General features: G+C 39.7%; 1 protein-coding gene across 1 annotated transcript in view; it reads left to right on the top strand.

The window, feature by feature from the left end:
* The window catches only part of LOC144694566 (alpha-centractin), a 58,524-nt gene that overhangs the window by 14,531 nt on the left and 28,876 nt on the right, over positions 1 to 15,117 (top strand). Inside the window, exons 2-3 of the mRNA XM_078565135.1 lie at positions 6,374 to 6,438; positions 14,981 to 15,056. Of these exons, the coding sequence (XP_078421261.1) occupies positions 6,374 to 6,438; positions 14,981 to 15,056 (141 nt within the window). The remainder of the gene's footprint in view (positions 1 to 6,373; positions 6,439 to 14,980; positions 15,057 to 15,117) is intronic.

Consider the following 15,117-nt stretch of genomic DNA (forward strand, 5'->3'; position numbering starts at 1 on the left):
GGCAGGGTGAGACTGGCAACTGCTATATGCCCAGCAATGGTGAGTAGCTAATTATCAATAATTAAGTGCCCACTTAGCAAATTGGTGATGTTCTCACCCTCTTGCCTCCAAAGCTGCCTCCCTATGGCTGATAGGATTCCGTTCTAGGATGTTATCAAGGGTTAAAACAAAATACTGCGGATGCTGGAAACCTGAAACAAAAGCAAAAATTGCTGGAAAAACTTAGCAGATCTGACAGCATCTGTGGAGAGAAAGACAGTTAACATTTCGATTCTGTATGACTCTTCTTCAGAACTAAAGAGAAGTAAAAATGTGGTGAAATATATACTGTTTAAGGGGGGTGGGACAAGTGAAGCTGGATAGAAGGCCAGTGATAGGTGGAGGCAAAGGAGAGATTGTAAAAGATGTCATAAACAAAAGGCCGAAGGGGTGTTGATGGTGGTGATACTGGCTAAAGGAGGTGCTAATGGTGACATTAAGAGTAGAAAGCAGAATAAGCAAGTGACAGAGGCCCTAGTGGGGGTGGGGGGAGGGGACGGTGTGGGGAAAAAAGATCGAAATAGGCTAAAAGGTGGGGGTAAAACAATAAATGGAAATAAATTTTAAAAAGTAATAATAATAGAAATAGGTGGGGGAAAATATATATATATATATATATATAAAAATGTAAAAAATAAATATTTGAAAAAAGGGGATCAAAAAGGGGTGAGGATGGAGGAGAGAGTTCATGATCTGAAGTTGTTGAATTCAATGTTAAGTCCTGAAGGCTGTAAAGTGCCTAATTGGAAGATGAGGTGCTGCTCCTCCAGTTTGCGTTGAGCTTCACTGGAACACTGCAGCAGGCCAAGGATGGACATGTGAGCATGAGAGCAGGGTGGTGTGTTGAAATGACAAGCGACAGGAAGGTCATGCTTGCGTCTCCAATGTAGAGGAGACCACATTGGGAGCAGTGAATGCAGTAGACGAAATTGAGGGAAGTGCAAGTGTTAGTTATGAGAAGAGACTTGAAAGGTTTTGACTTCTTCAGTGGTGGTGAAAAGGGATGAGAAATGATTCAATACAAATTTTCAAGATTTTAATTAGAATTAGAGTTACAGAGAATTTACAACAAAAACAGTCCATTTGTCTTGTTACATATTTGGCCCGATATAATATTCCTTTTTATATTTTTGATGTGTTATGATAAAGGAAATAGTGATTGATTGTTTCCATAAATTGGCTAGATCGGAATGATAGAATCCAAATTGAAAACAATCATAAAAGTGGAGATTCTTTAAACAAGAATTTTATGCTCCACATGATTGTTAACAGAGAGTCCACAAATTCTCTTAAAAAGGAATTAGATACTGTAGTTGCTTCAAAAAGAGGAACAGCAAACTACAGAGAATGAGAAGGCAAGTGGGATTAGATTGGGTAGTTCATTGGGAAATAATTACAGGCACATATTTGATAGGTTAAAAGCCCTTCATTATATGCTGTACTATTCTAAGATTCTATAATTAGTCAATGAATAATCAATACTTTATATGAAATGTGTTTGCTCTTGCAATGGGTTAATACCTTCTTTAAAAATAGAGAAATTTCACAAGCCTGTGTTAACTGAAGATGTGTTAACATTTGCACCGTGTTGAAATTAAAGCCATTGTGAATTTTTAAATGAATCACTTATATGCTCCTGGGAATGAAAGGGCACAGAGATCATATGCATAAATCTACACCTCCATTTATTGCATGCTAATGTATAGACATTGGGGCTTGTGGTTGGATTTAATTTAAGGAATCCATCTCTTCCCCAGTCCATTGCATTGCATTTCATTACCCCATTCCTGGATCTAAATTTATATTTATTTAATTTTTTGTTTTGTAATGCAACCTGTCACTCTGTTACTCACCCCACCCTATACCAGCTTAAGCCTTGGTACTGGTCGCCATCCAGATCTCCAACCCCACACTCTGACTCCCTCCTCAACCTGTGAACATTGCATTGGGAGATTTGTATATATAGTTTGTATGTAAAATTATTAGTGATCCATGTATATTTTTAATGTTTACCCCGCCAGAAAAAGTCTTAAGTGCCTGTATTGTGAAAATATTGTGCGATACAGATAGCTTCTTTGTATAGCTCTGATGAGAGCTTACTTTCTTTGAAGAAAAATTGCCATTAGAGTTTCAATTGCAGAGAGATTAGTGTGTTATTACAAGGTTTATTCAACAGATTGGTACCATTGCACCATAGGAAAAGTCATGTGTAAGCCAAGTGACTTCATCCTGTAAAATTGCTTTCACAAAAGCTCCACCAGTATTTTACCCTAATGTTATATTTAACTCAAAATACTCTTAACCCTAGTTTGAAAGAAAAAATATTATTGTACTGTTGGATGTATTTCACAGTTTAAATGGACATGCTATAAACATTTTACACTCGCGTATTACTGAAATTCTAGTGGAAAAAGTTGCTTAGTGCCGCTGCGTGAGAACTTCATGCTTGATTGAAATCTTAGTGAAAACACTACTGATGCAGGGCAGAAACACCCTTTGTTCTAAAGCAGTGGTTCTCAAATGTTTGTCCACAGACCACTCAGGTGGAACAAAAGATCCCATGGACCACCTACTGCTCCTACCCCACCCGCTTTGCTTGACACTGCAAAAACTTATCAGAATTAATAGAAAATGATGGAAATTATAAATATTTAGCTTTTTTTTGCCACTAAATGAAATAAATTTATAAACATTTTTAAATTAAAGATCATAATTATTAATTCATGCCAGAAACAAAAAGTATATATACTTTCATATTCTAAATATTAATACTATATGAGAACACGTTTATTTGAAACATTCTAATGTGTTATAGAATCAACATCATAGTCTTCGTCTGAGAAACTAATACATCTTAGATCCATATTTATCAAACAAAACCAACAGTAACACAAATCTCGCTTAAAAAAACATCATTGTTGTTGCTTGCACTTATGACGACTCATGCCGCACACCCAGAAGCGGTCTGGTTGTGTGATACCGCGCAAGTGGTGGGGATGAGGCTTTTCTGGCCTATTCTCTTGTACGGCCTCAGCTGTGGTGTTTCATGTCAGTGACTTGAATTTTGGACCAGCCTGTGGGCTACTTGGAGGACCATTGTGGACCACACTTTTGAGGATGTCAACATCATGAACTTTCTAATAGAAGTCTCCATTCTTTTTTGCTAATTAATGTTTAAATAAAAGTAATTAGAATTATGGTGACTCCTTTGTGTTCCATTTGTACTGGTAAATGTTAGAACATGCATTATTCTTATCCCCCACACAGGAGCACAAAAAGAATCCCACAGTGGTTAACTCCTGCTCTCTGCCACAGTATCTAGGGAACAGGCAGTTCTTTGCAATGAGTCAGGCTGTACAGGATTTGTGCAGCTGGCTGGCCTAAACCTGGAGTCTTATTAACAGATCATTGCCTTCTGCTTCTTTTGAGTAATACATCTCAGGAGAATCCAAACAATCAAGGGAAGAAGTAACCAACAAATTTCATTTCAAAATGAAAGGCAAAAAAACACATTAATGTTGCTGTAGTGATAAAACCATCCAATTGAGCAAAGTACAAATGCTATTTACTATTTGAAACATGGGGCAGAATTTTGCCCTAGGTTGGTGGGCGGGCAGCCGAACTCTGCTGCCGAAGTGGGCCCTGCCGCCATTTTAAGTGGACGGGCCAATAAAGCCTGCTCAGCGGGCCACCCGACGGGAAGTGCTATGCGCTTCCTGTGCGGGGTGGGGGGGAGGGATTCCCCAACTGTCAAAGTGCGCTCTTCGCACATGTGCGCGAAAGAGTGCACTGCTCCCTGAGACTAAGTGCTGTCTCAGGGAGAGCACTGACAGTTTGAAAAACTTGAAATATAGAACAATAAAAAAATTATTAACATGTCCCCCCCATGTTACACTGTCATACGAGATGGGACATGTTAATAAATATGAGTGACACTGTCACACGAGATGGGACATGTTAATAAATATGAGTGAAACTTTATTATCCTTTTTAAAAACTGAGATGAAACCTCATCCCGCCAGTGAATCAGGTTTCATCTTTTATCAGAAGCCCGCTGGGGCTCCTGGCCTGCCTGCCAGCCTTAAGGTTGGATGGGCGGGGCCTTTAATTACCTTAATTATTCTGTCAATGGACTCAATTGGCCATTGACAAGTCGGCGGGCGGACAGCTGATTTCGCTGTCCGCCCGCCTTCCTGAATATTTAAATGGGGCGGGATGACGTCGGGGGTTCCTTCCAACGTCATCCCATGTCATTTTCCCGTCGGCGAGTGGGCCCCACCCCCAAATCGCCAACAGGAAAATTCAGGCCCATGGTATCTGAATCCCCAAATTGTATTTTAGCTTTGAATTTCCCTATGCTTGACTAAGAACAGTGTGCTAGCATCTATTATGAGAAAGTTAAGGTTCATATATGAATTTTGCTGGAATTTTCTATCTTTTTTATCAATTCATATATGATATACCCAAATGCTTGGCGTATCCCTGTCCAATTTGGGATTTATTTTTTGGCGTAATTTTCACAGTGATTAGGATGTGGAATTCTGTGCTCCAAATGATTGTTGAGAATTGAAGAGAATTTTAAAAGAATGCTGCACAATACATATTCATTATCTCAATTTAAGGATCTGATCAGCTCAGTTCAACATTTGAGAAACATCTTTTTTGAAGAAGTACTTTATAATAGAAAACATCCTACATCAGTTAGTGTCAGTCATTTAAAATGAAAACAGCAATCAAAATACTTTCTAAGTCTAAAAACTGCTGTCATTTGGCTAGTGTACCAATATGATTTAGGAAACATTGTACTAAAGCCATTGCATTTTAATGTTATGAGATCCACTGTTTGGAGTTGAATTTGCTCTGTAGGTTTAGTTATTTTTAGTGCACTGGTTAACACATTTGTGTCAAATCCTTGTTTGCGTTATTTTAGTGCAGTTGTTAACCTGTGCTAATCAATGTGCTTAAAAATAGCACAGAAAAGAAATTAAACTATACAATGTGCTACTCTCATCAAATTAAATCATCACTACCACCACTTCCAGCAATAGATTCAAAACCATTGGTACTTCCCCACAATGTTATACAACCCAAAATGTTCTCTGCATGTGGTTTATTATGGAATCTTATTGAGTCATGACTTGCTGCTAAAACCCCCACAGTTTATCTTTTCCTGTAATTCCGGCAAAGGAATATAATGCCTTTTCATTAACACTACATGTGACTTCAGAAAAAACAGCAGTGTTGTGACTAATATTGGGTGAGTGAGATTTTCATACTATGCCCACTTGAATTGTGGCAAAACACCCAGCAGTACAGCTGTAGATTTAGATATTTTAAACTTGAGCTGTGTTTCTAAGTAGCTTTCTATGCGACATGATACCAGCTTTGTCAACTGATGGGAGCAGTTTGAGGTGCTGCATTAAGAGTATCATACAAGTAGTGCAAATTAGAACATGTAAGTGATTTGGTTAAATGTGATTTTTGCTATACAGTATTGGTCTAAATAAATTAAATATCTCCAGTGATAATACTGTATCCTAAATGCATCAAAGTACAGGGTAGCATATTATTAATGCAATTTTGGCAACACCTTTCAAACTTACAACCTCTACCACCTAGAAGGACAATGGCAGTAACTACATGGGAACACCACCACCTCCAATTTCCATTCCAAGTCACACACCATCACATCTTGGGGATATATTGACACTCCTTCATTGTCACTGGGTCAAAATCCTAACAGCGCTGTGGAAACAGCTTCACCACATGAACTGTAGAGGTTCAAGAAGGTGGCTCACCACCGTCCTCCATTCAAAGACAGTGAGTGCTCGCTTTGCTAGCGACACCCACACCTCATGAATTAATAAATTAAGAAATAATTCTGATTGAATTGCAAGTGGCAGTTTGGAAAATCCCCTAGTTTTAGTGTTTGAGTGAAAATAATTGATATTGTGTTAGAGCACAGGGTTTCAAACTGAGATCTGTAAGAGAACCAGATCATCGGAATCCAGTCTGGTTGTGGACCGGCAAACCATGTGCCCAGTGTCTGGAGAATTCTGTATGTTATATTTTTCTGTATTTGCTAAATCACTTGCATATTATTTATTAAGCAGCAACAGAAATAAAAGAAATCTGCAATGGTGACACATTTTCCATTGAGAAACTGACACTGTCGTTTAGAGGCTAGAATAGAGTCACTGGGTTCTTGTCAATAATTGCAGGAGGCCCCTGAGGACATTCTGGTAATTGCAGGGGCCTCCCGCACTGAAAATTTGCAAACCAAAGTGTGAAGTCTAGATGTTCATATTCATGCATGTTTATATTTTTGTTCTAGGGCTCCGGTGTTGTCAAAGCTGGTTTTGCTGGTGATCAGATTCCAAAGTACTGCTTCCCTAATTAGTAAGTACTTTTCCATTACAAAATATATATATTTTAAAAGTATTTGCACTGGAATCGTGTGACTTACACGTATGATCAATGTAGAATATATAGAGGCAAGTGCTAGTTCTGCACAGTCACATTTTTCAGATGCCAACCATCACTTCTAATGCCAAACTTGGGAAATCCATAAAAGCAAAAAACTGCGGATGCTGGAAATCCAAAACAAAAATAAAAGTACCTGGAAAAACTCAGCAGGTCTGACGTCATCTGCGGAGAGGAACACAGTTAACGTTTCGAGTCCGTATGACTCTTCAACAGAAGAACAGTTCTGTTGAAGAGTCATACGGACTCGAAACGTTAACTGTGTTCCTCTCCACAGATGCTGTCAGATCTGCTGAGTTTTTCCAGGTATTTTTATTTTTGTTTTTGTTTGTGAAATCCATATCCTGATTCTCAAACAGCCCAATGTTAAGCTTTACAACATTTTGTAGCAATAACATAGTTACAATATCATATGCCATATGAACTGTAGTTAAAAGTTATCTTACAAACTTTGATTTTACATTGCATGTATGGGAAATATTGATGTTAAAATGTAATTTGTTGTTGCTGTTGATTTTGTGGGAAAGTACTACAACAACTAAAGTTCCTGTTAATAAAGATACTCAGCTCAAAACTCCTACAGAGACTTAGTTGGCTAAAATACCAGCCAAAATTAGTGTCCGTGGACCAAAATAAGAAAAGATTGTTATTGTTCCCTCCCTGCTAATTGGCCATTAAACCCTTCTGAAACATGGGCCTGAATGCTTGTAAAGTCGGAGAGCCTGTCCATTGTTTTGAAAATGGCGGCAAAGACCTGAATCTGGAAGTCCTGCCTCTGAACACAGTACCTGCCTTTTTCGCTGGAGGTGTGGAAATACGGGTGGGTTCAAAGTTACACATCTGTGGTTCACGGAGGCAACTGCACGTTAAGTGCAGCTGCTCAAATGATGTGATTCTCGCTAGTGGGATGTCCAAAACACAACTTATGAACTTTAAACCTGGTAGGAGAAGGTCTAAAGCTGCCGAAGTTCTTTGGAGAGATAAGATACCCTTTTGGATTGGTCCCTGGGAGGTTGGGTGCCCTTTGGACTTGTTAAAATTAGACATGAATGTGTGTAAAAAGTGAATAAACTCATTGGAACTGTCAAGCGAGCTCAAGGTATTTAAAACTCTTGTGCTATAGATATTTGAAAAAAAACTGTCTGCAGTGTTTTTAAAAAACAGTGCCTGCTATTTCACTCTGTTGACGAAACCCTGAGGGTTATCATTGCAGGATTAGTGCTGCTGACTGATTTCACAACCTTTCATTATCACCATGGGGTGCCTGTAATTTCGCAGTTTTACAGTTCCAAATGGTTATAAACTCTTTGAAATGGGACAGTGATTTCCAATGCTTGTTTTTATAAGGGATTAAAGGAAGTTAAATGTACTGAATGGGGTTTTATCAATTTTGTTTTGAAATAGTGAATTCATCAATAGGCACTTAAAAACTATTTAGTCTCAGCATAGCCCTGAGGTCTGCCTAGAGTGGGTGAACTGGGTGAGTTGGTATAGTAGGTATAATGGCAAAGGGTAGTGGTGGAGGCATGAGCTGGCACTAAGTTAGCCCAGGGACTTTAAAGGTACATGGGGCTGGGTAGAGGGGCATAGATTGGTATGAAGGGAATGAGGAGCCATGGGGGTGGGTAGAGAGGTATAGGTTGGCATGGGATGCGTGGGGGTATGAGGTGGCAGGGTTGGAATTGATGGGACATAGGCAGTGTATTGGGGTGTGAGGGATGGAGGGCAGTTTTTTTTTGTTGCTTTATTTTTTTCTCATTGCACCGGCACTTCTTCAAAGCACTGAGGCAGGCCTTCTGCTCAGCCCACCTCTGCACCTGGCAGCCTTTGGACTTTCCAGGTTGCCCGCCACAACGCCCACTGGAACAAAACCCCGAAGTTCCGGGGCATTTTTTTCCCAGGTCGGCTTTGCAGAGTTGGGAATTGTCCCGACTCTGCAAAGCCAACGCGGGGGTGAAATTCAGGCCATGTTAGGTGAAACCAGGGTCAGCATTGACTGTGCTGTCCCCCATTGTCATATGGCTTAGTGACCCTTACTGTTCTGGCTGACATCTGAGGAATAGCCACTTGGATGGGACATTGTAGAGTCATTTGTGTCCTTGGAACTTCCTGCAGCCAAAAGAGGAGGAATGCAGATTGAAATTGGAGAGTTGACTGGAACAGGTAATCTCAGTTATTGTAAAATCCAGTTTATTGGATACAGGGGTATTAAAATAGTAGCAATCATTTTGATGTTTGCTGAGCCATCAAAACCACTAAGGGGTTGAAATTACTTGTGCTGTTGCAAACAAATATATTGATAATTTCTGTAGTACCCGCAGATTTACACATGAGAAGTCAGCCCAATTCAATAAGATCTGTAAAGAAATGATGGATGAGTCTCTGACCAGAAGTCTCCCCCCACCACCCGCACCCCATGGTGTTTCCAAAATATGGGCTCAGTTTTTCTGGTTTAAAAAAATGTTTCCAACAATCAATATAATTACCCATTAGAATCATAAGTTTTTAACTTGTATTTTGAAGACATTTTAGTATTCATGTTAGTGTTGCAGATAGAAATAAAATATGATTGTCTTTTATTCAGGTCTGTTGTCAGCTGTCCCTACCATATGGCATTTAGTGCCTCATTGCACAGTATCTGACACTTATACATTAAATTATTTTATATTTACTTTGAGAATTCAGTTTGGGCAGATTTTGCACTCGAGGCTATCCTGGCATGGAAAGGATGTGGGCACTCCATATGTTATATTGGACCATTAAGTGCCTGTTTTTGGCCTGGAAAATGAATTGCTCTAAAATCCAGTGTCTGGATCAGGGTTATTTTTTTCCTGGTGGCTGTCTATAAATGACCATACTTCTAAAACTGTTTGAAAACTTGCCACAGTGAGTTTTAAACTGTAGCCTCAAAATTTGTTGTCTATTTTGAATTAATAGATTCAGACAGAGGAGGGATTTGGACCCTCCAGAGGATAAGAAGTTACTCCGTTGGGAATTTGGATGCCAGAAATTTGACATTAATAGAACAGGAGCCTCTGTGCTGCTGTTTATGTCAACAGATGTGTAACTGACATACCATCAATAATATATTGATATTTAACTTACACTGTATTACTCATTAACAGCAACTATGAATTTCTACACTGTAAGCATCTATGAAGCTCTGGGTGGGGAATTTATTAAGTTTTTTTAATAGTCCACCATGCATAGCAGCATCTATGAATTCCCCAAACAGATCCTTCCTTCTAAAGCAGGGAGGAACTGTGTGCTGTCTCATAGACTTTAGGAGATACAAAAAGTGAAAGCTCTCCTCAGCAGCTTGTCCGCGCTGGTAATGCAGCAGTGGAAGGCTATCCAATTAGTCCCTTTCCCCATGGCCTTGCAAACATTTCCTCTTCAAGTATTCATCCAGTTCCTTTTTGGAAATTACTATTAAATCTGCTTTCATGCACATGCATTCCAGTGTGCAACATCTTGCTGCAGGAACATATTTCTCTTCATCTTAACTTCTGATTCTTTTGTCAGTTACTTTAAATCTGTGTAGTCTGGGAGCTATGTTCATGGCATGGCAAAGAATGCAACCCAGCACATAGTGGACTATTGGCAAAATAGTTATATCATGAATGATTGAAAAGGGTGAAGCTTTTATCTCTAGAAAGAAGGCTGAGGAGTAATCGAATGGAGGTGTTTAAAATTATGAAATGGTTGATAGGATAAATGTAAAGAGGACGTTTCCACTTATGGGGAGACCAAAACTAGGGATCATAAATAGAAGATGGTCACTAATCAATTGAATAGGAAATTCAGGAGAAATGTCTTTACGCAGAAAATGGTTGAAATGTGGAACTCGGAGTAGTTGAAACGAATAGCATAGATGCATTTAATGGGTTAGCTATATAAATGCATGAAGGAGAAAGGAATAGAAGTATATGTTCATTGGATAAGGTGCAGTAAGGTAGTTGAGGCTTATGCGGAACATTAACACTGGAATGAATCAGATGGGCTGAATGGCCCGTTTTGTGCTGTAAATTCTATATAATATTTCAATTTTAATGTTATAAGATGTAAACTTAAAAGTAAACATTTTTTTGAAAGTAATTGTGGAATCATATCCCTTCTAATTGGGACTTATAAAGATGAGCATCATACGTACAGAGTTCATACTTTAAGCTGATCGAAAGGCCCAGTACCTGATAGAAGTTACTAGCTTAGTGTGAGAAATTGATTTTTTAAAAATAGTTTTGAGAAATATTGTGTTAATCTGTGGAAAAAGGTGTGTGTGTGAGATTTAATTAAGCTGGGCTCACCACCACCTTCTCAAGGGCAACTAGGGATGGGCAATAAATCCTGGCCCAGCCAGTGAAGCCCACATCCTGTGAATGAATTTAAAAAAAGATTAATAGGAGCAGGTTGTCTGGGGGTTTGAAACATGAAAAGGAGAGGTGTTAGGTTTGAGGTACAAGTAAACAGTTTGGATCTAACATTTGCATTTTTAAATAAGTTGAGAGTTTGTTTGAATATCAAAGGGGAGTCAGAGGTAACAAGAAACAATGTTTGCATCTTTCAGGAGTTCCATAGGTAAATAGAACAGCGAACATTATATTTTATTGACCCAAAAGCAAAGACAAGATGGAAACATAAAAGATCTTATATTTGGAAGGATTTTAGTTTCAAAGAGGTGTAGAAATAATGGAACCTAAGATGAAAGGGAAAAAAGGATATTTTAGAGTTGCTGTGGAGAGCATAAGTTAACTGTAGCTGTTGAGTTGTGGCTTTGGGCTGGGAGAAGATGCAGGTTTGAATCAGCCATCCAGTCAAGCCAGAAAAGTCTTGGGCTGCAACAAGCAGTTTTATTCTGAAGTTTAGATTCCACAGCATGGTGGATGAGAGTTGAGAGGTCATGTGGTATGTCTCTATGAAAGCTACAGCAGTTTGCCTTGGGTAATATTACTAGATTTTTTAATAGTCAAACATCTATAAGGGAGTGTTGCCTGGAAGGTGTTTACTTGTGGGTCTGACTAAGTGGAGAATCTTTTTGGGGGAATGTTTTGTAAGACTAAGTTTAGCTCTGTATCTGTAATCTTGTGTGCTTAAGTTTTCTTTTACACTTGTTAATAAAACTTTTACTTTTAATTTTTAAAATCCGAAAAGGGTTACTGGACTTCTCACTCCTGAGATCACTACGTCCCCTCCTCATTTTCAGAATGCAAAAAAAAGGGCATGGCTCATAAGCCAAGTTTCCCTGTGGGATTTGATTTGTGCAGCAATTAACATCAGCTGTGGTCATAACACTAGCAATAAGAGAGATGAAAAGCACAATGCGGAATTCCAGCCCATTCCCCTATGCTCTTACATATTTACTGAAGATAATTTGGGAAGGGAAAAGGCTGCCCCTAGTAGGAATTTAATACAGTAAGCACTAAAAGGACATCAGAATACATTCACTAGTTCACCAACTCGTAATAATCCCATTCTTGCCAGTATGTAACAAAATCTACTGTTCTTGGTGAAGCAGATATTTTACATCAACCATTTGGGGTTAAAAGTCAGCTATTCGCAAATTATTTCCTCCTTGAAAAATAATTTTATTAAAGACCGTCCGTCCACAGGAACAGGCAATGTACCAGCAATAACTGTTGGCTTTTGCTTTGCTCTAGTTCTCCAGTGGAGAATTAGAGACACGTTTAAATGACAGCTCTCCCTCTGACTGCAGTCCCTGCCCCTACAGCTGGTGAGAATCTTGGTGGGTGGAAGCAGTGTAATTTTGATCTTTTTAAATGAGAGTCATGGATCTTCAAAAATAGATTTTGAGTGGAATTAAACTTATGAGCTACCTTACATGGAGGTATATATGATATTTCAAGTTATATGTACTTTGATTTATATGTTATAAAATGCTTGCTACAGAGCTGATGTGAATTGTGTAACGACTTGAGACCATCAGTTTCCACATGTAGGCTGATGACACCTAGCTTTACCTCACCACTGCCTCTCTCAATATATATAAATGATTTGGATGAGGGAACCAAATGTAATATTTCGAAGTTTGCTGACGATACGAAAGTTTGTGGGAATGTGAGCAATGAGGATGCTGTTAAGAGGCTTCAAGGTGATTTAGATAGGTTGAGTGAGTGGGCAAATACACGCAAGTGCAGTATAATGTGGATAAGTGTGAAGTTATCCACTTTGGTAGGAAAAACAGAATGGCAGAGGACTATTTAAATGGTGATAGATTGGGAAACGTTGATGTGCAAAGGGACCTGGATGTCCTTGTACACCAGTCACTGAAAGCAAGCACGCAGGTGCAGCACACAGTTAAGAAGGCAAATGGTATGTTAGCCTTCATTGTGAGAGGACTTGAGTACAGGAGCAAGGATGTCTTACTGCAGCTGTACAGATGAGACCACACCTGGAGTAATATGTGAAGTTTTGATTTCCTTACCTAAGAAAGGATATATTTGCCATAGAGTGAGTGCAGCGAAGGTTCACCAGACTGATTCCTGGGATGGCAGGATTGTTGTACGAGGAGAGATTAGGCTGACCAGGCCTTTATTCACTGGAGTTTAGAAGAATGAGAGGCGATCTCATTGAAACATATAAAATTCTGACAGGGATGGACAGACTGGATGCAGGGATGATATTTCCTCTGGCTGGGGTGTCTAGAACAAGGGGGTCACAATCTCAGAATACGTGGTAGGCATTTAGGACTGAGATGAGGAGAAACTTCTTCACTCAGAGGTGGTGAACCTGTGGAATTCTCTACCACAGAGGGCTGTGGAGGCCAAGTCACTGAATATATTTAAGAAGGAAATAGATTTTTGGACTGTAAGGGCATCAAGTGGTATGGAGAGAGCACAGGACTACGGCGTTGAGGATCAGCCATGATCATATTGAATGGAGGAGCAGTCTCGAAGGGCCGAATGACCTACCCCTCCTATTTTCAATGTTTCTAGACCCTTCCACTGTCCCTAAGTTGTTGGACTGGCTGTGTGACATTTACTACTGGATAAGCAAAAATTTCCTCCATTTAAATATTGGGAAAACTGAAACCTTTGTCTTTGCCCCCCTGCCTCAAAGCTGTTCCCTTGCAACTGATTCCACCCCTCTCCCTGGCAACTGTCTGAGACTAAACCAGATTGTTTGCAACCTCAATATCATATTTGAAATGAGCTTTCAGCCACATAACCGGGCCATCACTAAGACCATCTATTTCCACCTCTGTAACATTGCCCTGCCTCAACTCTTCTGTTGCTGAAACCCTCATCCATGCCTGTGTTGCCTCCAGACTTGACTATTCTAACGCATTCATGGTCAGCCCTCCGTAAACTTGAAATCATCAAAATTCTGATGCCAGTGCCATAATTGCACTCCTCTAATTGGGGAGGTGGTGGCATAGTGGTATTGTCACTGGACTAGTATTCCAGAGTTCCAGGGTAATGCTCTGGGGACCTGGGTTCAAATCCCACCAAGGCAGATGGTGAAATTTGAATCAAATTTAAAAAGTCTAATGATGACCATAAAACCATTGTTGATTGTCATAAAAACCCATCTGGTTCACTAATGTCTTTTTAGGGAAGGGAATCTGCTGTCCTTACCTGGTCTGGCCTATATGTGACTCCAGACCCACAGCAATGTGATTGACTCTTAAATGCCCTCCGAACGAGGGCAGTTAGGGATGGGCAATAAATGCTGGCCTAGCCAGCGATGCCCACATCCCATGAATGAATAAAAAATACTTGTACTAAATCCCATTCACTTATCATCCCTGTGCTCGCTGACCCTAACCCTACAACACTTATTTTTTATATTCTTTCATGGGATGTGAACATCGGCAGCTAGGCCAACATTTAATGCCCATCCCTAATTGCCCTTGAGAAGGTGGTGGTGAGCTGCCTTCTTGAACCGCCGCAGTCCATGTAGTGTAGGTACACCCACAGTGCGGTTCGGGCTGAGAGGTGAGTGAACTACATCTTGATTTTAAAATTCTCATCCCTGTTTTCAAATCCCCCTATAGCCTTACCCCCATTCTACCTCTGTAATCTCCCCCAGCCCTACAGCTTTCTGAGATATTTGCACGCTTCTAATTCTGGCCTGTTGACTAACCTCAATTTTAACTGCTCCACCATTGATGGCTGTGCCTTCAACTGCCCAGACACCAAGTTCTGGAATTTCCTCCCTAAACCTCTCCGCCTCTCTACCTCGTTTTCCTCCTTCAAGACGTCCTTACCTTTTTGAGCAAGCTTTAAATCATCTGCCCTAATATTTTCTTATGTGGCTTGGTGACATTTTGTTTTACAATGCCTTTGTGAAGCACTTTGGGATATTGATTAGGTTAAAGGCACTTTAAAAATACAAGATGTTGTTATTGTGATGCTCTGTTTTATGTATTACTCTAACACTATGAATGTAAAGATGAAAACTCTTTTCAGTGCATGTGATTCCAAAATATTTCTTTCAGTGTGGGAAGGCCCAAGCATGTACGCGTCATGGCTGGTGCCCTGGAGGGTGATATTTTCATCGGACCAAAAGCTGAGGTAATTTTCTGTTTAGTTGGTTTTGAAAATGTAACGTTGACCAAAATTTCAGGTGAATGCA

The sequence above is a fragment of the Cetorhinus maximus genome, chromosome 20 (assembly GCF_964194155.1).
Source record: "Cetorhinus maximus chromosome 20, sCetMax3.hap1.1, whole genome shotgun sequence".
NCBI lineage: Eukaryota > Metazoa > Chordata > Chondrichthyes > Lamniformes > Cetorhinidae > Cetorhinus > Cetorhinus maximus.